Source organism: Chamaea fasciata, unplaced genomic scaffold (assembly GCF_029207755.1).
Source record: "Chamaea fasciata isolate MVZ Bird 193981 ecotype frontalis unplaced genomic scaffold, bChaFas1.0.hap1 SCAF_1, whole genome shotgun sequence".
Classification (NCBI taxonomy): domain Eukaryota; kingdom Metazoa; phylum Chordata; class Aves; order Passeriformes; family Sylviidae; genus Chamaea; species Chamaea fasciata.
In genome coordinates, this window is record NW_027094086.1 from 120792029 (window position 1) to 120818892 (window position 26864).

The 26864-nt window shown below is 38.0% G+C and overlaps 1 protein-coding gene across 2 annotated transcripts in view; it reads right to left on the reverse strand.

Moving 5' to 3' along the window:
- Nucleotides 1–26864, reverse strand: part of PALS2 (protein associated with LIN7 2, MAGUK p55 family member) — a 59632-nt gene that overhangs the window by 13986 nt on the left and 18782 nt on the right. The window contains exons 2-7 of one of the 2 annotated variants that reach the window (XM_066195643.1): nt 17489–17607; nt 12685–12837; nt 4352–4504; nt 3609–3836; nt 2284–2415; nt 209–308 (exon numbers count right to left, since the gene is read on the reverse strand). In XM_066195643.1, coding sequence (XP_066051740.1) covers nt 209–308; nt 2284–2415; nt 3609–3836; nt 4352–4504; nt 12685–12837; nt 17489–17605 — 883 coding nt within the window. In that variant the 5' untranslated portion in view covers nt 17606–17607. Of the gene's footprint in view, nt 1–208; nt 309–2283; nt 2416–3608; nt 3837–4351; nt 4505–12684; nt 12838–17488; nt 17611–26864 lie in introns of both variants that reach the window. The other variant, XM_066195636.1, reaches the window with a different exon arrangement.

The window sequence follows — 26864 nt, forward strand, 5'->3', positions numbered from 1 at the left end:
CTCACCAGGTGGCAAAACTGATTCGTGTATCTTTGAACACTAAACAGAGACTTCACCCTTTGTCCTTCAGTCAAAGCCAAAACATAAAATTCAGCATTTCACAGGAATCTGTGTAATCTCACACAGCGGTTTTTCTATTAGTTATGAAGGAAAAGCAAAATGAATGGAATCAGAGCAAAATCTACTCCTGAAATACACAAAGCCTCACCTGAGTTGTCCCAGTCCCTCCTAACAAAAGCCTTTCTCTTCTCTTCCAGGAACTGGCTAGGAATTAGACCTGCACTTCCTCCTTCTTTGACATGACTAGCCTGGGGGAAAAAAAAAAAAAAAAAAAAGATTGTATTTAACTTGCAAGAGGAGTTTTTCTCATCAACACGTTGTTAACTGATGTCCTCACTGCCAGTTTCTCAGTGGTGAGTGTTGATACATTTACTACTGAGACTTAGAAATTCAAAGTCAGATGTAAATATTAAAATTCTCCTTTACAGGAACAGTGTCTTGCTATTGAGTATTAAAATTCAGAAAACTTAAGTAAAATAGATGCAAGTTTCATTATTGTTTCTCATTACATTAGTAAGGTCCTGCAGCCATAAAACTTTTATTGGCATAAAATTCCCAAGTGGAATTCTCTGGCTCCAGACATTGAAGTCTCAGTGACAAAACTCATGATTTTCCAGCATAGAGTATACTTATTTTGTATTCTTGAGCTGCTCCACACAGGTTCCAGTGCAGTTTATCAACTGTCATTTCCCAGTGAATGCCAGTAACGCATCCCTAATCATGCCTTCAAGCTTTTTGCACTAAGCGACTACAGATTTAAAATCTTAGTAACCTAAGTATTCCAAGTAATGAATTGGCTAAAATTCTCTATAAAATAATTTCATAGCAAGCTCAATTCTCAGCAAGCTTAACACACACAAACACAGTTATGAAATGTTCAACTCTCCATAAATCTTTTGCTTGCAATAAATCCTTCTTTTGCTAACAGGAGATGCTTGCTTTCCAACTTGTATGCTTTTATATATGACCAACTGATTTTTTTACAGTATGAAGTTTTCATCAACAGTCTAGCATTTCTAGAAAGCATGATGAAAAACTAAACCTTTTCCTGGGGCATGATCTGTGTAGCAATACACTATACTGATTTAATACATTTCAATTTTGCTGGATTGAGTGTTAAAGATTTATTTCTCCTGGACTCCCACAAGTTAAACTGGAAAGTCTGAAAGGCAATACAGAAGTCAGCATGGGAGAGAAACATCAAACTCCTCCAGAGTTTTGGAGTGTCTACTTCTGAATCTAATTAAGTTGGCAGCAATAAATGTTCAGCCTTTCCTCACACTTTTTATTGTCTTTCTTTCTGTCATTACTGTCACCGAGAAGCAACAAAATTCAGCAGCTGTTGATATATATTAGAATATTTCTGTTGATTTTAAAGAAGTCATATATCTTAGTCTCAGGTAGTGTCTGGTTCTCTTCTGCTTGTTACCTTGCAAAGGGTGAGCAATGTAGAGGTAGAAAGGGAAATTAATAATGCAAAACTTTTTTCTCATCCTCAAATGCCAGTTTTGAGGATCTTGGTTGAGAAAAGGGTCTTAAAGGTTCACTTGTCCCATTTTCAGAGGCACTGATAATGTTTAATTCTGTGCATAGTGTCTTGGAAACAATAAACATAGCATAAGCACTGGATTACATTTTTGCTGAAGGACTGAATGTAGAAATACCACCTTAAACCAGGATGAACTGTTAATATTTGAAATAGTGCCAAACACTGTGACTATGAGCATGCATGATACAGCTCACAGACACTGACCACTACTATAGAAATAAAACATACAGCCTCTCTAAACAGCTATCCTCACCCCCTTCAAACCCACAATATTAATTTCCCTCTCCTCAACTCTGAGCACTCAGGAAGGAGTCCACTTCTTCCACAGTTGCTGTCAGGGAAGGCTTACCACAATTACAGTCAAACTAAGACTTTTTTTCTAGAAATTGTCCACCTTCAACTGATTTGGGAATATCCAGGCTTATGATACAAGAACAAAATCAAATAAACAGCACTAACAGTAAAATGAGTGTTACGTATACAATTTAAAACATTCTCTTTGCTGTTTCAACTTCATATCTTTATATTAGCTTGAAATTGGATTGCCATGTACATGTTTTTTCCAGGTATCTACTGTTAAATGGAAGGAGATCATAATTTAAAGGGTTTATTATTAAGGCAACTACTGATGCTTTTCCGTTCTTTATTTTACTTATTTTAATCTTTTTACCAACCTGCCACCAATTCGGATCTTCCCGGTTTACAATCTGAAGAATTTCTCCTTTAGAAAATTTCAAACCTGCTTCTTTGCATGGGATGAGGTTGTCATTATATGGATTATAATCAAAGTGACACTTCACAAAAACCTGAAATGTGTGAAAATTAACAAAGCTTAAGCATTATAAAATACATTCTGACTAACCTATCGGTCAAACTGAAGTAGTGTCTTTACCTACAGCATAAAAGGCTTGACATGATCCAAGTTGCATTTGGCATGTAAAATACAATCTAGAGGGTAAAAAGTTATATATATGCCAACTGGGACAGAATAATGTATGGTGGAAACTTTGGCTGAAGTAGCTTCATGATAAAAAAAAAATAAATGTTCCATTTGAACATGGTATTACAAAATGCTCATTTTTGCATTTCAGCATATATATAACTCAATTAGAATTCTGACTTTTAATTACTTAAAAATACAAAAATTTTTGGAATGTGAGGCACTGTATTCAAGGCTTGTGGAATCTTAAGAATTATTTTTGCCATGAACTCAATGTTTTAAAAGTAGCAGGAGTTGCAACTGCTTAAGACTCCAATTTGACGCAGGGCAAGAAAGAGCAGGTTGCATGACTGAACTGAAAACAGCTTTGATTCTCTTTGTACCAGGCTGGGGAGCAAAGGAAGCCCTGCAGCTGCCTCAGTACAGCACATTCCCTCAGCCTCTACTCAGCGGAAGTATAACAGTGCCGGTTATAGTCACAGGCATTAAGACCCACTACCTATAAGAAGAACATCTTATACAGTGTTTCAAAGGCACTGATTTAGCTCAGGAAGTCACTTCTGCCATGGAGAAATTGACAGCCTACAGCAACAACAGGAGGATAAGGAATAGCCACCATCCAAGTTCCCATTGAAGTCAGCGAGTTCAAGCTCATCTGTTGAATTAAATAAGTTTCTGAATTCTAGGAAACTGATTATTTCAACACCAGTCATGTTATAAACATGCACACTTCACTGCATAAAGTGTGACTGTGGTCAGGTCATCAGAGGTCAATTAAGGTCAAAGAAGCATGCTTTATTTGTAGCATACAAATGCCTAATAATTTTAGACACTAATTCGAGTTTTTTAGCCAGGCATATTAGGTAAATAAACCCATTTCTAAAATGTAATTAAAGGTAAATATAGGTATCTACATTTTACTGTTCCTCCTAGCATTATATTCACAAAACAGAAGCATGTCTAGAAAATACGCCTAATCCAGAATCTTAAAAGAATCTTACACAATAAAGTACTAAGCTGAAGTTCTTTACACAGAATCATCAGAAACGTGCTACTGACCTGTTGAGGAATTACAGTGTCTCTGTAGCTGGGGAGAATTTTCAAAGTGACACTTCCACTGATATTTTTCAGCAGTTCTTGCAATTCTTTTGGATTGTTTCCAACCTCGTGGCCGTTCACCTCTTTAATAATGTCACCCACATGCAGAAGACCTTGCCGATCGATCATTCCTCCATGGAGAATTCGGGCTATTACCAGATCGTTATTCTCCACTCTAAATGTGACTCCCTGAAAGAGGTACATGACACCCAGTGTACCACTGCCTGAATTTCAGTTTAATTTTACCATTATCTCAAGCACAATACATAGCCGTGGGATATTCCACCCACTCCAATGAAAACAGACAGTTAGAGCTATTACAGTGTTAAGAGCTCCTGATACAGAAAGCATCAGGTGACACAGAAGTGCTTTCACACAAGGTTTTCATACGATTACCAAATGACTTGTTCTTGCTTGCATGCAATCCTGTCATCTTGTATCAGGACCAAACAGATGTTGTGTTAGTCAGTTAGGCCAGCAGATCATTCAGTCCAGTGACTGCCTAATCACTATCCCATTACTTCTTGGAGAGAATGGGACGGAGTACATGAAAGTATCTTCCTATTTCAACCTCTCAATAGTGAGCTTATCACCCACTAAATTACACAACATAATGGAAATAATTAAAACATAATGCAAGAAATCAGGTACGTGCAAATGTTTTCACTAGCACTTTAAAGACACACTCATTCTCATTTACTTACCAGTGGTTCTCCTGCTCTTTTGTGAATTCCAAGGATACGAATTGCATCTACCGGAACAACCTGGTTGTTCACTGAAGAATTATTGACTTCTGGGCTAGAAGGAGGGGAATCATAACATTTTGAAGCCACAATATCATGTGCTTCCAAGAGTGACTGCAAAGGAACAGAAAAAAAGTCTTTTTTAAAGTCATGAAATAACTGTTTGTGAAAGGATTTAGTGCTGAATAACCACTGAATCTGTCCTTTTGGGACTAGGTTATAATACTCTTACTTCACGTGAAATAAAGCAAGAATGGACACAAGTGCTCACAGGAACTGATAAGGCTATTGCCTTGGCAAATATGCTATCCTGTAAATAAAAAAGCTGCTTCTTAAGGAAATATAGGAGAAACGTAACTAAACTGGGGAGGAAAGTGTGATGTTACAAGGGAATAAGACAGAAAAAGGAGTACCTAAAATAGTCTTCCACCTAATGAGATAGTATCTGAGCAAATGGTTACAGTAAATGAACAACCCACTGCAAAAAATGAAGATAACTCATCATTAGATACTTGTGTTTAATGCAATAAAATTTTCCTTCACAGTAATTTGGATAATGACAGGTATGCAATGATTTCTAGCCATCTGCAGAATGAGTGCTTCCCGCCTGCATAAAGCCAAGGCAGAATTCTAGCACCAAATGAATCCAAGCTGACAGGATTTCCTTTATGAAGACAAGAGCTCAGACCTTAGAGTTAATGGTATTTTCACCAGTCCACATACATAAATACAAGGTAGGAGGAGGAGATCCAAATGAATATAATCATGTTTGGAAGACAATGTAATTTAGGCATAATTTTCTCATAAAAGATATATTAAGATAAAGAAAAATGTTTAAGACAATACATACAGGTAAACCAAGATCAAACTTGTGCATTAAGACAGTGGAGACTTTCTGTCTTTCTGTCACCTTCTAGTGTAAGGTGAGCCTGCCCGTGGTGGGGGATCTGGAACAAGATGATCTTTAAGGTCCTTTCCAACCCAAAAGATTCTGTGATTCTATGAGACGAAAAAGGGACACCCTACAGCCATCATACACAGTAGTCCAAGGTAGAGCAGCACAGGGAGTCACACTGATGGATACAGAGAGAGAAGCAGCAAGCAGAAGAGATGCCTACTGGGCCTCCAGCTACACAGCTTTGTTTCCAACAGTGACTGGTCAGATACAGTTTTAAGGCAGATTACTGACTGTGTCACATAAGAAGCTAAAAAGAGAAGACACCATGGGACTGTCACTGATACAGACATGCACATGCCAGAGGAAGACAGCGAGCTACCAGAAAGCAGAGCAGGTGAGCAGGTAAGAGTAATGAATTGCTATGCAGTCTGCTCCACCCTTCTGTAAGCCACCTCTAAGCTAAAGGCTGTGCAACCACATTAGGTTAGTGCTAAGCTCAGCATGCAAGCCCTCAAAGTGTCACAAACCTGAACAATCATTTTAATCTGCCCATTACACGATGAACCTGCTGATATTTCAACTTGAGGTTAGAAGGAAGTATTAATTCACCGATTTTGCCCCTTCCATTAAGACTGTAAAGACAGCTGCTTATTGTGGCTGCTCTGATACTGTGGACACAAACCAAATCAAATTAAATAGGAAAAACAATCATTTATTTAAATCAAGCAGCTGTCAGATGGTAGCAATTTCTAATTCTTCACTATCCAAGACCCACCCTATCCAGAAACCAGGAGAATAGATCTCTGCCAATGTTTGCAAGCAACGTGTTTTTGGATCTTCCACATTTCCAAAATGAAACTAATTTGCATCAGCTATGCATTTTTACAGATTAGCACTCACAAAACCAGGTAGATACAACAGTATGAAACTTCCAGTTTTCTTCTGGTCACATGCTAGAACAAACTGTCCCTGAAGTTTCTGACTACAACCCACCCTATTTCTCATAAAGCCTCACACAGCTGCTTGTACAGCTCTCTGCCCTTTCATGGCAATGCAATTTATGGATTATAACCTGATCCACAGTCCAAAAAGCCTACTAAGATAACACCCTGTGTCATCCTTTTTGTATTAACATGCTTCATAAAATTCTTCAGTTCTTAAATCTGATCTCATTCCACATTCTGATCCTCTTTAACCACTCAGTTTTATGGATAAGCATGAATTCACACAACTGCTCTGCTACTTAACCACCTCTCAGTCAAAGGATCTTCTTCCTACTATTTACACAATGCCTGAGTCACGCAAGGACTATCAGGGACTGCCCACAACTCTAAAGTGGTTTCTGCCCACAACTCTAAAGTGGTTTCTTTAAGAAAAGTAGTTCATTGGTTTCCTTAAGGCATAGTTAACTTATTACTGTCCCACACTTAACTCTCAGTTCTGAAACTCAAGAATCTGTACCAGTTTTATGACACTGTTTCCAGCCAGGTCATGACCTCCAGTCCTGAAGAACATTTAAGTACAGGCACCTGGCAACGGGGGCCTTGCGTCTGTACCGCTGCTGGACTACTCCGCAACATTTTATGTCGCTAGGTTACTTTCTTATTTGGGAACATGGCTGAGTGGACTGAGAAATACAGTTACATGAACTTCTCTTGTTTCTTTCTTGCGATAGAGGAAAAAGTGATATCCCGTGCTCCTGCAACTCCAGAGCTCCGCTGGAATCTGACCTTTCCATACTGGTGCTGGAACACTTATAAAACCACTGCCAAAGTCTGCAAAACAACATGGACTGATCAACAACCATAAAACAGTTCAAAGTTTGCTCCATACAAAATTTCCTCCTGTAAACAGGATCAGCTGACTATCCAAGACTGGACAGCTGTAGTAAAGTTCTCATGAAAAAATGCCAACATTGTCAGAAAAAGGCATTTAGAAGAACTGCTGCAAATCACAAGAGGTAAACACACAACAGATACACAGTGCTGTGACAGACAGTATGGTCTCTTTATGCAAAACACTGTCAAAAAATCCATAAACTTAGAAGATACTGATCTCTTTACAGTAGTTTTCTGTGGCTGCATAAATTTGACAGGTAAAAAAAATATTTTAATCGTAATTAAAACTTCAGTAAACAGAGGAGCATTCAAGGCTCACTACAGTGCTGAAGCCAAGTTCAAACTCAACACTTGTTTTGCCTAAAAAAATTCTCAAGACAATCTAAACATCTTATGAAGCACTGCCCCAAATAACATGGTAACTATTTTCCCAATTCTGATCCCAAAGAACAATTAGGCTACAAAACTGGGGGCTGTGGTGGGAGGGAATACACAAGAGTAGAATGACTCTATATTAAATTCAGGACTCCTTTCCTAACACTTTAGGCTTAGAAGGATCTAAAATATTTCCTTTCCTCTTTTATGCACTAAATGTGTGCTAACCTTGTTTAAATATCAGACTTAATATATGGACTAGAGGCCCCGAATGTTTATGTGAAAAGAACACATTTTAAAGGGTCTTCTGGGAAAGTGAGGAAATCATTTATGACCTCAGAAAAATCAGGAGAGCAGGGGAGAATACAGGAATATGTAGGGAAAATAACCCTATACATTAATATTTGTCTAGGAGGCAATTTAAGATTACTTTTTCTAAATGAAACATTTTAAAGGTATGATTAGCCCTTATAAACCTAACTATTAGAAGATAACACTGGTTGCTTTTCAGATTAAGTATTTTATTACCAGCAGAATCTATTTAGGATAAATGCTATGGCTAATGCTTGGAAGGTGAAAGTGACAGAACAAACTATTCCATTGAAGAGGAAGCAGAAGTGATTCTTCTGCATGTTTAACCACTCCAACAGTGTGAAATTTTTTAACTGCTTCTTCTTTCCTCAAGGCAACCTCTCTTACCACTCCTGTCTTCTGCTCTCCAGCTACTGTCTGCTAAGATTTGCTACAGCCTTTTCCATGTGCTGCATGTGCCAGCTGGCTCTCCAACACATACTGACCCACTGGCCAGCCATCAATACTGTGAAACTCATTAGAACTTTCACACTTTGACCTCTGAAAAGTTCAGTTAAAACTAAAAAAGGTAAAAAGTGGAAGGGATGAAAAAAAGAAAAAGGAAATGAAAGGAGAAAAGAGGAGAGGGAATAATAATATAGCCATGCCAATGCTCTTCTACAAAAAACGCGTAGAAAACCTGAAATCCTGTTAGCACTAAATGATACATTCAAACAAACTACTGCATTGATGTCTTGTATATCACATTTTATAACTGTATGCCAAGGAAGGTTACAACTGTAAGGTGATGCTGTGATAAACTGGCACCATTTGTAAAAATAAAGTCAGCCTCTAAATCAATTACACAGTAGTGTCCATGAAACTTTTAAACAGTCAGGTTGAGCTGTTTGCGCTTTTACTGAACTGGAGAAAGGATGCAAATGACATTTTCTATAAATGTGATTGACATTGTATTTTTCCTTTTTCCGTTCATGCAGAATTTGGAATATGTCTCCTTGCACCAAATGAGGCAGAAATGAGAGCACTTATTTCTTGAGCATTTAGGTAATTTTCTGTTTCCTTTTTGGAGAAGGAGACATATAGTTTTCCCAAGCCTTAAAAAAGATTTATCCATGTTTTGGTTTGTAATTTGTCCTAGAAGTTTTTCTAGAGTGGTCATAACTATGATATCACTTAAATAAAAAAATAGTTATTTGGCCTCAGCTGATTTTCTTGCTTGCCTTCACATGGGTAATGGAAGTACAAAATTAAGGGCTGAAAATTCTCCCTAATTTTTGGCTTCAGAATTGAATCACAGCAGATGAACTTCAAAGAAGTAAGCAGATAGGTGCTTTTGCCCATACACAGCAGCCAAAACTGCTCATTGCTTCTGCAAATGAGACTGAATGCCTCACAACAGGCACATAGAAAATAAATTTCAAAAATACAAGTTAAAGCTTCTTCAGACTTTTTTTAAAAGTAATACCAACTCTGATAGAGCAATGAATGGGCCAGTTCTCCAGGGCAGTACTTAACTTAACTTAACTATCTTAACCATCTACTTTCTCTTCCTTTCACAATTTTTTGTCCTTTCTGTACAATCCAAATTTTGCAGCAAAGCTGCACTGTATTTTTCTTACATGCCCATGACTCACCCAACACTACAGGGAAAGAAGCAGCATATAAGCAATAATCATGACATGACTATTTAAACTGGGTTCCAAGGGAGAGTCAACAAACTGCAAAACAGTAAGTGTGTTACTGATACCAAACAAATCAGAAGTTTCCATAAAACCTAGGATGATTGGACAAAACAGATCATGGGAAAGCATCAACATGCTTTAATAAAGGAAGTCACGCTTCTCAAATCCAGTCAGATTCCTTGGAAGAGTCACCAAGCACGGCAACAAGGCAGTTAGAGCTGTTAATATATTTCCATAAGGCCTTTGGTAGGAGTATTTTAAAGAAACAAAACTATAACAGGATAAGGAGTAAGGCTTTCAAGTGGAAGAAAATATTGGTCAGAAGACAGGAAAATTGGTGCCAGTAATATAGTGCTTTTAGTTTTCAGAGTTCATGTAAATCAGGTTGATTTCCACAGGCATCTGGGCTCAGTTGTACACCTGTCAATATACTGACATGTCAGGTAAATGACCTAGGAAATGCGGGTGAGAAGTGAGATGACAGTTTGTTGATGCTGATGAACTATTCAAGGACTAAAACAACTGACTGTAACCTGCAGAGGCACCACATGAGCAATAGACTGAGAACAAGGCAAATGAAATTCAACACAGACTGCAAGGGAAAACACAATCCTAGTTTAATATATTAACTGACAGACTCAGAAATGGTATCTCGAAGATGTAAACATTACAAAACCAAACTGAGCCTAACAAGCAATTCACCTCTACTCTCCCTGAGCCTAGAGGAACCTTTTCTCTATTGACAGGGTGGTCAAACACTGGAAGAGGCTCCTGAAGAGGTGGTTGATGCCCCATGTCTGTCAGTGTTTAACAGGCATTTGGACAACACCCTTAATAACAGGCTTTAATTTTCAGTCAGCTCTGAATTGGTCAGGCAGCTGGACTGGATGATCACTGTATGTCCCTTCTAACTGATTTTTTTCTGTTCTATTCATCAGCTGTTAAACAGGCAAACCAAATATTAGAAACTTTTAGGCCATGAGTAGGAAATGGAAATTACAACACCACTTCAGAAACCCATGCTGTATACAGCTTTGCTTCCCTTCATTTTATTTACTTGACACAGACAGACACAATGGGGTCTCTCAAATCACAAGTAACATGGAAAAGCTGATTAAGAAAAACTGTTCACTTTTTTCCTGCACAAGAAGACAGGAATATTAAATGAAATTGACAGGAGACAGTCTCAAACCCAAATGAGCACAGTCTCCACTCAGATGGGGGATGCTATGAATGACAGATTTGCACATGGGTTAAAAAAACAACTGAATAAACTCATAGAAGAGAACCACAGGTGGATGACACTTCTTCTCACTCAGAAGTCTGAGCAACAAATCACTAAATCTTTACCACACATTTTGGAAGGTATCACTGCTGGCTTGTTCTAGCCTTACAGCCTTCACTAAACACCGACTGCTGGGACAGGGAAGGAAAACAGAAGAGATGTTTGCTAAATGGACCTTTAACATGCAATGAGGAAGCACTAACAAAAAATCGGAGCAAAACGGTAAATTAAGGTAGCATACATGCAGTTTCATGTCTGCTCCTTATATATCAAGCAACAAAAATGGTAGGAGAAAGAGAATAAATACTGACACTCTACTTCACCAGCTATTTTGTAACTTTTACATCACGTATTTAAGTTGCCTGAACTAATGAAGTATCTGACACCAACATCACATTCTGCCTCTCTGTAGATCTGACCACTGAACAGGAATAAATGCTGGGTTTGCCTTAGTGTTGGCTATTCACCCAGTAATTCTTATTTGAGTCTTATTCACCCAAAAATTCTAATTTGATCTGTCCCCTACAGGCCACTACCAGTTTCCACCCCAAAGATTCTTTTCCCAAGCTGCTCTCTGGCCTTTGCCATCTCTCTCCAGAGAACATTGCTACCTTGCCTTTCAAAGTGCAGCACTTCAACTGTTATGCCCTTTTCATCTTTTGATTCACCATCCTCTTTGACTTTCAACTTTATTTTCTCTGTCTAACACAATGGATCATTGTCAGGTCTGTCAGTGCACCAGTTGGCCCTCAGTTCTAATCCTTTTGCACTTTAACTATCAATTCCTCCAAACTCATCCAGTCCTTTTCAAGTACCAATTTCTTTTATGATAACAAAGACTGATTTGCAGGTTTATGCACCAGGAATTCTCCGAATCATAGTTTTTGATCACTTAGCTATGATGTCTTTCTGGACAAGTAAAAGCACAAGGGAGGCCAACACAGAAGAGGCAGAGGAATTGTCAGTACCCAAAAGAGCTACTGCCCCAAAAGCTGAATTCTTGAAGTGATCCCTTCTCCAACAGAACGCAATGCAGCCAACAGCATTTCCAGTGTTTATCCACGTTAAACAGTAATATATCTCACTGCTATGTTTGTCTAACATGTAACAGAAAACCTGGGGAAAAAGTGTGTTTAAACTCATCTATCCCCAAAATGCCTGTGACTTCATACCTGCCTGCCAAAAGAAGTCCACTTACACTGTGGCAAAAGTCTGTTCATGTTCTCCTGCAGAATACCTTTAGCTTAGGAGTAGCCCACTGAAGTACTAAAGTCCACTGAACTCTTACCTGGAAAGGCCAGAATCTACAAAGGATTTTCAAACCTTGATCATTGAGGCTCAGTACAGAAGCTGGTCATAGAAACAGCAAAATGGAAAAACATCTGCTTTTGACAAGCATATGTCAACACTTCACTTAACAAGAGCAACAGTGAGAGGGATGCAGAGTCTCAAGCTTCAGCTGCAGTGCAGATCAGATCACAGAAGAATCACATTAATTCACTCTACAAACCGTACGTCTTACACATGAGCATGAATGTCAACAGCTGAACTGAAATGCACAATGCTCATGATCAGGAACGGACATCACGTGGAAATGTTAGGATGAAGCAAACCTTCAGGGAATTTTTATGGAAATTCCAGTCATACAGGAAGTAAAAGGTTGTCCAAGATTTATAACAGAAATTCCAGCAGAACTTAATAAAGCAAGTAAAGGTATTTTTGAAAATATCTCAGAGAATGAAATCATGCTTATTTGTAACATGGCTTGTGATTTACCTTTTATTTCGAGTAAAATCCTACATATTACAGTTTGCTATAGTTCAGGTTTTGTTTCATTATTATTCCTACATCTGCATGTGAACACTGGTACAGTAAGTTGGTAACATACAGTAAAAAGGTGGCACCTGAAAATGAGGCTCCTTGAGTATTCCAACCAATTCTGCAACATTTTCATCCTTATTTACTAAAGGACTGATGTCTTCAAGAATTTCATTCACCAGCTCCAGGTTGTTGTCACTAACAGCCTCAAGTTTAGAATCTTCCAGTCGCTCATGAGCCTGTAAGATTAAATACAGGAGACTATAATGTAATTAACTTTCAAGTGGTTCAAATTTATAAACTTTTCAAGTAATTTCTCAGTGCAATCTTCAGCAGAAAAGCCAGAAAAATTATATACAGGATAACCTGATTTAACTGCTGAAGGATACTGCATGCTCAACTACAGGACTCAACAAACCTTATGAGCAGCACATACCAGAGAGGCTTTTAAGTCCTCCTCCTCCTCTCTGTGGTATATACACCAAGCACTGCTCTATCAACAGTACAGCACCTCAGGAGGACCTTTCCTGCTTTGGAACCCTGGACAAGTACATCTTCTAGAAGAAGGGCAAAAAAGGAACTATGGGATCTTTTCAGAGTCTGCAAGAAAACACCTCAGACTCCTCCCATTCAAACACTATTTGAACAGCACATTCTACAGAAAATTCTGCCTTACTGAAGGAAATGCTAAAGAAAAGTTGGAGTCAAAGGTAGCTAGCAGTATCCTGGGCTGCATGAAGAGTGAGTGTTGCTCAGCACTGGTGAGGTCACACTCTGGACATTCTGGAAAGAGCTCAGTGAAGGGCCACAAATATGATGAAGGGTCTGGAGCACCTCACATTTGAGGAAAGGCTGATCAAACTGGGACTGTTTTGCCTGGAAAAGAGAAGGCTCAGGGCAATCTTATCAATGGATATGAAAGGTACACTGTGCAAAGAGGACAGAGACAGCCTGTGTGCAGTGGTGACTGGTGACAGGACAGCAGGCAGTGGGCATAAATAATGAAACTCAGGAAGCTCTGTCTGAACATCAGGAAACACTATTTCCACAGTGAGGGTGACTGAGCACTGGCACAAGTTGCCCAGAGAAGATGGGAGTTTCCCTTCTTGGACATACTCAAAAGTTGTCTGGATGTGGTCCTGGGCAACCACCTCCAGGTGGTGCTGCTTGAGTAGGGAGAGTTGGACCAGATGGCCTCCAGAGGTCCCTTGCAGCCTCCAACACCCTGTGATTCTTTGATAACATTTCATCTATTTCTAGAGCTATTCCTGCAGACATAATCCTTTCCTGAACTCTGCAGATACTGAAATTCATTGAAAGGTAGGTGCTTTGAGCAGGAAGAGAAGCATCTCTGAATGCTTCACTTATTTATTAGAGATACTGCTCTATCATAGAATTAGGGAATAAGAAGAGGCCAAAAATAACTCAGATTCTCAATTAAAAGTTATTTTCAACACTGTAGCAACAAGAAATTTACAAAGGAGCAATTACTTGGGCGTATAAAAATAAAAAATAACAGGTATAATTTAGAGTCATCTATATATACTTCCCAAAGATAGAATCTGAAGGTGTGTGAGCACTTCTGCCATTTTATTAGTGCTTTAAAACAGATAATAAAATAAAATTTTGCTAAAAGCAGAAAACTTTGCTTCCTGAAGTCATCTGAGCATTAAATTGTACTTTATGTCTATAAAATGCTACTTCTGCAGGCCTGATGACCAAACTCTGGAAAGGTTAACTTAACATGAAAGCATTTCAAAAATTCTCCAACACCAACACACACAAACCAAAGGACTGTGACAACAAAGTTATAGGAAGCTCGACACCTACACACATTCTCCTTTATAAGGGAATGCTATTTTGTACAGAATACATACAGTAAACAATATCCTTCTTTTACAGCAAGAAAAAACACTAATCTAGTGATTTTTAAACATAACCCAACTCAAAACCTTTATAATATTAGAGAATATGGGTTACCTTTTTTCTCACTCATTGTTTTCAAAAAAACACCACTAGCACTGAGTGATAATACAAACATCCTCACCCTTTACTCCAAAATCAAGGACATGTATATACTGGGGAACATAAAAGTTTTATCAGTGAAGAATCTCTGATCCTGTAGTATGTTGAGGAGTAAGAAGATATGGAATGGTAGGAAGAAGTTAGAAAGCAAACAAAAAGGAATACCTAACTTGGATACTGCGATTTTTCTTTTCATTTCAACTGAACATTTCAGAAACATTGATACTGAATTGAGCCTTTCTGTGCATTCAGTGTTTATCATACCTGCCAAATGTTCAAATAGTGAGGCCTTTACCTCCAACAATTTGACATCTTAAATACTGGACTAAATGCTTATAGATTACTCCCGAGATGTTTCCCTGGCCTGGGCTGGGCATTCACCTGATCTGCTGTAGGATGTGCTACAATGCTAAAAGCAATGGGGTGACAGCAGGAAGAACATAAAGTTTTGAGGTTCAAAAGAATAGTTAAGAATCCAGGAGACGAGAATTTTGACACCATAGTTCAGTAGCAAAACTGCAGACAATTCATGCTTGTTCCAAGTTCAACAACTGTTTTCCAAAAAGCATATTAATTCTAAAGACTGGTTAGTATAGAATACAAACATCAGCACAAGAAAGAGATGGAGCTGGGATTATTAAGTCTGAAGAAAAGAAGACTCTGGGAAGACCTTAAGTCTTTCAATACTTGAAGGGGGCCTACAAGAAGACGGGAACAAACTTTGAGCTTTTAGCAATAGGATGGACATAATGATTTTAAACTAAAAGTGGGTAGACTGAGACTAGGTATAAGGAAGAAAAATTTTAGGATGGGTGAGGTGAAACACTGCAGTAGGTTGCCCAGAAAGGTTGTAGACACTCCATCCCTGGAAACAACCAAGGCCAGGCTGGACGGGCCCCTGAGCAACCAGGTACAGTTGAAGATGTCCCTGCTCATTGCAAGGGGGTTAGACAAGGTGACCTTTAAAGGCCACTTCCAACCAAAACTACTCTATGATTCTATAAACATCAGTGACAGGAAAACAAACATTTTACAATGGTAACAGTTAGCTTTCCTTTCCTCTACCACCTACTGAAGAGAGGAAAGAACCAGTGAAAGAACCCTATCCCCAAAAAATTTGTAATTTCTACCTTATTGCCTTTATTCTATACAGGAAAAGTGTGAAATTAATGTAACCCAGTTTTAAAAGATCAGCCAAACTGCACTGCAAAATACTATAAACCAACTACTGTGCTTATTGTTTGCCTTCATTTATTTAAGGACCAAAAGGAGAAAATAAGTTTATCGAGCTTGTGGCACATTTCCCTAAGTATCTTGTTGTCCTTTTTGGCATACTTTACACAATGATTAGTCTTAAACACTGGCTAATAAAATAAAATGAAAAAGCTTTTGCATTTCTTGCCTGCTTTGAAATGATTCTGCTTAAATAATGTAACCATCTCAGAAATGCTAATTCTGGTAAAACCAGCTCTTCTAATTGAAAAGCACGTTTATGTATTTTTAGGGACAAATAGATATATATGTGAATTACACATGCTTCACCAAATGTGTTCTGATCTTATCCTTATTTAGCACTGCTGGTTAAGACTGAGGATTTTTCCAAAATAATTACAAAGAAAATACGAGTGCAGTCACACCATGTGAACACAATTAAAACCTTTAAGTATTCTAGATAAAGCACGGACAGTTAAGAATCTGTTTCCACTACAAGCATTTTTTTTTTTACATCTGCTAGTCATTAAATTTCACCTAATTTTTATTGGTCATTAAAGCACTAATTCTTGAAAAGAAAGAAAAGCTTTCCAATGAAAATTTTTCTTCATGATAAATATTGAAGATGACCTATGCAGCAGATACTTTAAGTTGTTTCCATCGTCAGTAAAAAAATGCTTTTACTATTACTGTGCCTTGTCTTCAACTTCAAACCAATTTTTTGAACAGCAAAACAGAAGTAAATTCTTACATAAATTCTCATGAGAAGTCTTCCTTTCCAGATTTTTATACTGAACAAAATCCCTGGCCAACAATCCCTTAGCTTTACAGACGATTTCATACCTGCCCAGAGGGCACTGCTTTCAGATGTCTATTCCTATTAAAGAGACAGCTGTATTTAAGTTAACTGAGTTTTCCTCATGAATGGAGCTTATTTATATGAAGTAAGATTAAGAACGAATATAAATGATGTACAATATTTGACTGCATTTCCTACTGGTAAGACCAGCTACATTTTAATTACAGAATCCAAAGATTTTTGTTTTGCAAATATCACCTTACATATTTAGAATTGATTGCTACCACCCATACATAAAAGATTTTTGTAACCCAAGGATAATCCATGTTTTAGAGAGCTGACAATCAAAAGTAAAAGCATTAGGCTGAGATCCAGGAAAGGGCATGGAGAGAATATTTTCCTGGCATATCAGAAAGTAGTTTTGAGCTAAAGATGAAAAGTTTTTTATGCCATGGGATAATGAAGGTGACTGCTCTCACTTTTCATCTCTGGCAAAAACGCTCTAAGTCAGAAGGCATATGGGTTTCGTACACAACAGTGGTTACAAGACTACATTAAAATCAACTGCTTCTAATTTCAAATAGTATGATTTTTTTTCTTCATAAATAATGCAACCACATTATTTCTTTAGTCTCTGAATTTTTCACCTTCCTCTAGATTTTTCTATGTAACAATTAACCAGCATGCACAGAAATTAACTATATCAACTCTTCACTTTCAAGCTCGCCTTCAAGTCTTTTAATAAGATGCACCAACAATGTGCTGTTGATACCTCAATCCACACTCAGTGTTGACACAATAATGTAAGAGTTAAAACATTTCCAGATTCCACTCTAAGCAGCAAATTTAAATACCTTAGCAAGTGATCTTACGATAGGGTTTTCCATAATTCCTTTAAGAAAAATCAGGTCTATTTCTTCAGCGCCTGTCGATGTCGGCAGATCAGTAAGGTTGTCTAAGACCTGCTGCATGGCTGCTGACAAAACAAAAACAAAAAGTAAATACTGACCAAAACAGGCTTCCATAAGGAGCAAAAGCTCTGGGAAACACCACAACGTTAATTTTAAAGATGTTAAGCAGTCAAATACATCTACTGAGAGCAAAGGGACGGAACAGAAAAAGAACTTCCAATTGAATCCAGGCCCAGCACATTCCTTCCAAGATTTGCTACTAAGCATTGAAAAAACAATTATAAACTATGTATAAGGTATGCATAATCTCCCAAATACAATAAAAGCAACTCATTCAGTACTCCTTTTATTTCATCTTTTTTCAGAAGAAGTTTCCAGCCCTCATATATACATACATACAGCAACCCACGAGTTTTACAGTGCTTGTAGAGGCAGATTCACTGATTTAAAAACAAACACATAGTTCCAAACCAATTTTTTTTTTTAACCAAAAATCTGCTTCCAAGGCAGCTCTTACTGTGAGGACACTTGTGTCCACCCCCAGCAGTCCTTTGCAGCCAGCCCTGACCCTCTGCCCTCTGGCACTAAGTGCACATGGTGCAGATGATAACACCGACCTGGTCGCACACACACTGCAATGGAAGTACATCCTGCAAGGAGAAATGACTTGTGCCTGCCCAGTACCCTCAGACTTGCTGAGGGAATTGCTCTTGGCTGAGAATGAACAATGCTGCCCAAGGAAATGTCAGGAAATGTCACCATCCCAGCTGTCTGGTCTCCTGAAGTCATCGAGGTGACTGAAGAGAATTTGTTCTTGTCCTTAACTTTATTCTTTTAAACTCCTGCCAAGTTATATATGCATGCTCAGACACACACACAGAGGTGTACTAACAAAATCTCCTGCTGAGATCCCCAACAATTCAAAAGCCTTGGAATAACCACAGTGTTCTGCAATGCTCTGCATGTTGCAGAGTAGTATATATCAAGAGAATTAGAAAAGCTTATATGCCCCTTCTCCCACACAGGAATTTACCCTTAACTTTCCTCGCTGCTTTATAATGACAGCTATTATGAAACTGCACAGTAACAGAACAAACTGCATTTCTCAACACCTACCTTCTGATTCCAGCTCTTCCTAGAAAATTCCATCTGAAGAAAAAAAATCTTGGCCATTCTTTCTGTTAAGTGAAACTGACTTTTCAACAAGCAAATCAACTCATGTGCCACATTTAAATTACAGCAGTGCATGTCAAAAGCCCTGCATCATTTTAAATGTTTTAACTAGACTTTTTGTTTCAAAAAAAGTGAATTTTCTGTGAAACCATGAGTAGGAGGGAAAATGACACTTTATGTTTTCAGACTTTGAAGCAGCATTATTTCTACCTTGTAACAGGTAAAATCCTGTCAGCAATCACACATTACATAAAGTCAAGAAATTATCGTGTAAACAGTCCACAGCTTCCCCAGACAAGGTATGTCCTACATCCTGACTAGTTCAGCTGCAGATGCAACTGCCTTCTTTCACATTTTCTCAATTCCCAGTTTCAGACTCGTGACTTTTAATGTAGTCACGCAAGCTGTAATATCTGCAGAAGTGGGCAGATGTTTCTGGTCAATTTACGTCATAGGTGCTGCATAATAATGCAAGTGTTAAAATAATAAGCTTTCTTTACATTTTTAACAGTCATGTAAATTCTTTTTAAGGGATTTCAGGTTAGCACTTTTTCTCCTATAAATAATCAGAGAAAAAGCAAAGCTTCCTTGAAGTGAAAGTAAGCATCTCAAGTACCAGCTGCAATTCCATCACCTGATGGTGACAAAAACATCTATAATAAACACATTCTTCACATTATCTCCACGATAATATCCTGTTTCTTACTTAAGCCTTTCAGAATTCTGCCCTAGATCAAATTTAAAAATATAGTCCCTACATAAAAATTTTATCAACAAGAAAATGTTAAGAGCAATATTAAGCTTCAGAAGAATGTCTTCATGCAAGTAGTCAGAGTATTTTCAAAATAATACTGTATTTAATAAAGATTTTCATAACATCCAGCATCAGAACTACTTAAGTATATTTCAGCATTCTTAGAAAACAGCAGCCAGCTTTATCAACATGCAGAGTTCAAAAAATTCACAAAGGCAGATTTGAGTTCCAGGTCATCAAAACCAAAACCAGTTGTTCTCAGGAACAGCTTCCTACAGTTGTGTGTTGGTCGCCTTCTCTCATGGCACAACCATAATGGCAAGAGTTTTCTTATCCATAAATAGTGGTGCCTCAGTATTAGAAAGCAAACCAAAAAGGCAGGATAAGGCACCTTTACTCATCCTGTAGTGTTTATGTTTGAACACAATGTGAGGCTCAATATTGCGACAGCGTAGATAGTTCCCCATCTTAAAGGGAATATCTTTCTTAGTAAGTTAATTTAAAAAATAACACCTTTAAGTACCCCTTTATTTTAATGACAGACAATGTTAAGAGATTTTATCATGAGAGAAAGGTTAAGCTTCAACAGTCTTTGCAGCTGTTACCTAGCACATGGTAGGCACAGGAACATTTATATGCTTCACCATGTTTCACTGCTTTACACTCACCTGGCAAAAAAATCAGAACGTGATCAAATGTTATTTGCCAAAAATCATCAAGAGCATTCTCCAACAGGAGTTATGTCTGTTTAAATTTAAACAGAATATGCAATAAATTTATCTAAAAAGAACAGACCACAAATACATGGGTACTTTTTTGATGGACTAGACAAAGCATTTTAACCTCAGTGTTTTATGTGTATTATACAAGTCATGGGCCACTTTCAAATATAGTTCCTGTTTAATGTGAAAGGCTGGTATTTGCTCACATGTGAAAATAGCTTTGAAAGTCTAAGCAATATACTGACTACATATGCCTAGATATTCACACATGCACTTACAAACAATTTGGTTTATCTAAAGACTAAGGGCAGAGGTGTGAGGAGGGGAAGACACTTTGGGAAATGTATTATGGAACTTCTTCTGTATCTATTCAAGAGGCTTTTGTTTATTCATTTCTAGGGAAAGAAATACTCTATTAGACAACAAACAACAGGAGATACTTTGTTTCCAGGCCTAATTATAACGATCTTTCAGAATAATGTAGATACACACGGAATGTCAAGTAGCACTCTTTTAAACAATTTCACTTTTTTCTTTCCAGGGGTAAAGCCACCTTAGCACTTTTAGAAAAGTATCTTGTCTTATTCTTGAGCAGCAGGAATGAAAGCTGAAGATGAAAGTACTTATGTAAGAAAGTTTTACTTAAAAGATCAGGTCCTACCAAACAAGAAACAGATGGAACTGAGGAGTTTTGAGACTACTAAATCTAAATATCCCATGAAAACCTGCCTTTGGAGCCGCACATCTCTTTTGTGATGAATCTGCCCTTGAAACGTTGATAGAAGTTACTCACTGGGGGGTAGAAAGCCCTGTAGAACTTACATTTAAGTCAGGCATACTGAAGAACTAAGGACTACATGAATAAACTGCATAAACCAGGTTGTCAGAAGTGCTCCTTATTGTTGGGCTCTTTGGTGTACAATAAAAAGGAAGTGTGTGCTTTTACTTCAGTGGAAAACTAATTGGGTCTCTCTTCCCTCTCTTGTCCCCTCTTTTACAGGAAAATAATAAGAACATACTGACTTTGAGAGCTCCACCATTCACCTCCCTCACGCTCTGAAGACAAGCCTGTTTCTACATTCAAAGACCCTTCCTTCTAGGGAAAACTTTAAAATCTCATCACAACACATGAGGATTTGCTTTTGTGAGGACACCATGAGACAGGCATGGCTGACTGTAACGGGTAAGAAAACCACCTAGAAACACAAGCATATTACAAGAAAGACATGGACAACAGCCTCCAGACACACCAGGAGGAACCTGGCAGCAGAAACAGATGCTCAATTGAGGCAAGGTGCTGGAATAAAGGGATTTTTAGGGAAGGGTGACAACAGAACTGAGTCTGAGCTAGGACCCCTAAAAGAAAATGAGATTACAACAGGCCCCTCTTCACTGCAGCCCCCAGCTTTCGTGACAGGGAATACACACAGAATTAATTTCCACAGTCAATTTTCAAAGAACATCTTCATAACTGCAGCAAGTTTAAAGCCTCGAGCAAGACTCAGCAGGAACATACTGGTCTGCTGTGTACAAGCACTGAACAATTCATTCCTACTATACATATGACCCCACATTCAGTGAAACTAGTTTGTCATTTGAACCCCACTGCAAAAAGGAAAAGGGGGCAAAGGGATGTTAATTGAGCTCTGTGGCAAACAGCACACATCCTGAGGCATAGGAATATAGAAATCCCTCTTCCTCAAGCAAAATTTACTAACCAGAATTAAATCCTCCTAATTCCCACAGAGTTCTTCAGAAAACCAAACAATGTTTCAAAGGTTTAATCTACACACTGTACCTTACAATAGTAAGTTCAGATCAAACAGACGTAAAAGATACCCTGATAACTCTTTTCTTCTTGTAATTGTAAGAAAAAGACAGGTTTCCGTCAAGTTCTCAGCTGTGATTCTTCTACCAAATTTGATTTTATTCTTTCTTTCAGTACCTAATTCTTGTCTACATTAATTCTATGTAGAGGAAGGAGGAAGCATACATTTAAATAAATTTTCCAGATTTGCAGACAGAAGACAAATGTGTCACTCACTAGGGAAAATTAAAGCTTTTCAGAGTGAATACCTTGCACTGATTTTTTTAGCTCCATTTCATTTTATTAGTCTCCAAGCTTACAAAATAACAGGAATGAAAATAAAATTATGTATAATATATTTAAATAAACATGCATATTTATTTCCACATGGCCTACTCATCTGGGTAGAAAGTTATAATAAATACCTCAAGGACTACTGGAGAGGCAGGTACTCCACACAAAGTCTAGAAAGTTAGATTAAAATCCTGTCACATACATAAACTTCAGAAATAATTTCTTGTGTGATTTAAAACCTTTCCAGAGGGGTATATTGAAGTTTCACAAGACACACAATAAGCTCAAATAAAATAAGATTAATTTGTAACTTCACCAGCCCTTAACCAATGACAACTCTGTAACTTTTTCCCATTTGTGTTTAAGATTTTTTAAGTAATGATCATTATGCCTAAGTAAAAAAGGCAAAGGAAAAAAAAAAGTTATTTTGTGTTGGCCACTTCTCTCCCCAGTCACAAATTATAGCATTCTTGGCAGTCTAGAACAGAGAAAAGGAGTACAAGAACAAGTCAACATTCTGAGAATATTTCCCAAGTTCATTCATAAACAGGCTATATTGACCAAGAATATATGACAGACTGACAAAGCGGTCTTACTACTGCTAGAGCAAGTTTCAGAAGCCATATTTTAAGATAGAAGTCTCTGGGGAAGCACTGTGCAGTGAGCACATAGAACACCGTGTTTGTTTTTTCACAGCCAGCTGCTACCCGCACTGAGCAGGATGAGCACTGCAGCAGTGGTGGGGCTCTGCAGTTCAGCCCCATGCTCCTCCCCAGGTCAGCCACCGACTCCAGACGCCACAGGAGCCTTTAAACACCCACCCACCCACACACTCTGCAACTCCTATTGGACACACTGCCAAACAGGAGTGCTGGGCCAGCCCTGGACAGACACCTTAACTCAGACATTCCTGGGCAGCATTCCAACACTCAGGTGCCTTTTCTAAACGGGACCTCTTCCTCAGGCAGTAAACACGGCACATCTCCTCTAAAAAGGCAGTAAGATTGATTAATGAAGAAAGCTGTTGTCTGCAGCATGAACACTTCACTGACTGCAGAATCACATATGGCAATGAATTTTTAAAGGAAGAAGGAAAAGCCTAATTGATAAGAATCAATGTTCCTCTGGATATTCAAATTCTGCCCACTGAATTTTTGCACACTGAAAAGAAATAACGTAAGTGCTGAGAAAAGTTTATTAATTTTTTTACTTCATTTTCTCCAAGTCTACTAGCAAGCCAAGATGGAGCTATTTTAATACAGCTATAAATAGAAGCTAAAGCAGTCCCTACCCTTATCAAACCTGGCTCAACTATATCTTTCATGCCCATTTTTCATGGCTGTGAAGGTCACAAAAGCTATGGGGAAGAGCCAACAACCCTTTCCCAGCTTGAACACTGCAGACATACTTCTTTCAGGCTGCGAAGTTTGTCTAAAAAAAGATGAAGCACAAATTTTCTGACGAACAGATGGACCTCACAGCTGCATCTTTTGAAAAAAGACAAAAAGCACTATTTAAAAGTTATCTCCAGCAAAGATAAAAAGGGAAAAAAAAATCAAAACTCCCAAACCAGCAGAATTAAAAGGCTGTCTTATTAAAATACATATATCATGACCAACAACAAGATATTGAGGACAGATACACTAAAATCTAGTATTAAGGAAAGTAAGTCAGACTTCTCTTTCTTAAAGGATTGCCAAGAAAAATATTTTATAAAGTACAAAGGCAATTAACTTAACTTGATGCTCACTAAGCTCGATGCTTTGAAGACAAGCCTATATAAGTGCTACATATTACCAAGTTTTCTGACCTTTTTTAATTCGAAGAAGAATGATGCAAGCTTCAGGCACAGAAATGATTAACTGAGGAAGGACATACATGCACACACCAGACCAGAAAAAACAATCTTCAAGCACCATACAGCACAAACCAGAGCATGTACAAGCAAGGCAATAAGAAGTTTTTGAAAAGGCTGAATTTTAAAGGGCTTTTTTATGTTTTTACTTTTTAGCTACGGATATTAGGAAAGCATACATTGATGTCATGTAAAGACTACTGTACTCTAAATGAATACTAGGACATGCCCCAGGAGAAATGTCAATTTTGGTGAATACAGACTGTACTACCCTTAGTTCTTCAACTACTTTAGTAGTTCAGGTGCTGGAGAATATATTAAAACAAGTTTCTAAATGAAGGCAAAACATTCAGCGGATAGGCAGTCTAAGATATTACTTTGTACTCAAAAGTTATAGCAGAAATTCAACAGAATTTCAGAATGTATCCTGCACTCCATTCAAGTTTCAGAATGTATGTATCCTGCACTCCATTCAAGTTATACAACAGGCTGAGCTTATTGCACACATCCATCATTCTCCCTGGTATTTTGCAAACAGTAGCAGGATGAAGATACCTGCATTCTCTGCAGTACCTCTGGTAATTAATGCCAGTTTTTATGAATTCGAAAATGCCAGCAAAAGAGATGCAACAACTTAGGTACAGCTTTTGAAGTATTGCTTTCTCTAATGTGCACTCTTCCAAATGAATCAAAGCTTTGTATCTGCATTTCAGGATTCAGTATTATTTATCTGTTGCAGTAAGACAGAGCCTGAAGAAAGCAGGATTGAAAAAATGCTAACCTAAGTAAAGAGGACAGTTATATAGCACAGGAAGAAGTTATGTGTAACAGACAAACAAACCCAAACAAATATAAGAATGGGTTTACTGTACCACTTTTCTTGGTGAAACATTTGAGGGGAAACCATGCAGAACCATCCACAGTTTTATCCCATTCACATATTCAGCCTTGGGGCAGCTGGAAATCAATTAAGATTGCTTCCTCAATTAGATCTCTTCTTCACACAAGTAAAAAAAATTAAGACCTGAAGTGAAAATAATGAACATGCTTCCAAAGGGAAAGAAGACTTCCACTCCCAGAACACGTTTTCATCTTATTGCTGGTCTCCAGTCAACACTGTCATAGTGGATCAGGCAAGCTGCATCTTGTGCCCCACTTCTGAGACCAGGCACCCCAACAGCAACTGGTCCACGCTTGGCCATCAGCATCTTTTTCCAACCATTTGCATTTTCATCTAGGAACAGTGGGCAGGCATTTTCACAAAGCAAGCTAAAATTCACAAGGATTGTAACCTACTCTACAGTCAGTGTAAATGTCATGGTTCAGAACACTAGTTACAGAGCTGTTCTGGAGCGTGGTCTGTGCACGTCTGCAAAAAAGACAAGGTACTTTTAATAAACAAAATCAGATGTTCCACTGTGTAGCAAAGTAACAACACTGCACCTCCAGAGACCCAGGATGAATCTGATTACCAGAGCTGATGCTGGTTCCACTGCAGTGTCCATCTCAGGGGTGTTGCATCCTTGTGTCTGAAAGCACCTGATCACCTAACAGAGTATCAGGAAGAGATCATTAAAAACCATCTACACTTCAGATCCCTGGGCAATTCCTTAGTCTTGGTTAATAGGAAATCTAGATTAAACAATTCTTTCTGGGCCCTGATTTTGTAAAAAAATTCAATTTTTTTTACATCTAGCAAACAATGTCTCAGTTTTCATTACTCTAATGCAAAAAGGCAATTTTCTGCCCTTCAGAAGGCTTCTTCTCTCCTATACCAACTGGAAAAGAAGCAAGCCTGGCAGAACTGCCCTGTACCTCTTCCAGTCTGCATCCTTTTTCAATACAGACAGAAGTGTGAAAAATATATCAGACTAGAGTCTCATGAGTGCCTTGCAGGACACCACTAATACCTCCCTCTCTAGTGACACAGAGAGATAATGAGATCTATTTTGACCTTCTGACGTCACACTGTCAGCTCAGTCTATTGCTCTGTCACAAAACAGTACAAAGGACCACTTCAAACTTCACTCTCCTCCAAAATTAAAACTTGTGACTGAACAAAATGTCCTCTTCAGTGAAAATACTACATGTATATTTTGTCCCACTGCTTTACTCTAGGTTTCAAAATAGTTTTGGGCACTTTCTTTTTGGTCTTCTTTTGCTTTAGTGAAAATGCTTAGACAACGAAATGCACCAGAAACCACATATTATCCAGATAATACTGCTGCTTTAAATATGACTTCCTTTTATACTTATAAGTGCAGGAGACACTGAGGAATTCTAACAATTAAGAATTTTATGACAAAGAGTTTTGATATCAAGTGAAATAACACCGTATCATAATATATTTTCAGAATTATAACAACACCAGAATGCTTTTTTAAATGAAAGCATTCAACCTCAGCACTTTCAAACTCTGATTGCTCCATTATGATGCAGCCACTTTAAAAACACCACCTCTGCCCTTTTAACAATCACACCCATATGCTAACAGTTCATGCATGCACTGTTTCAGGTCTCTGCCACTGTGAAGTATTTATTGAATTATCCCTCCCAAGCTAAAACACTGGAGTATTTAAATTAGAACTGTACCAGTGCAGGCCTAAAAATATTTTTGAGGTGCCACTATGGATGCTACACAAGCATTTGAAAATTGCTCAATAAAATTGTATGCAGAAAACAGAAAAGCAAGACAGCTTTTTGGAGCACAAAAT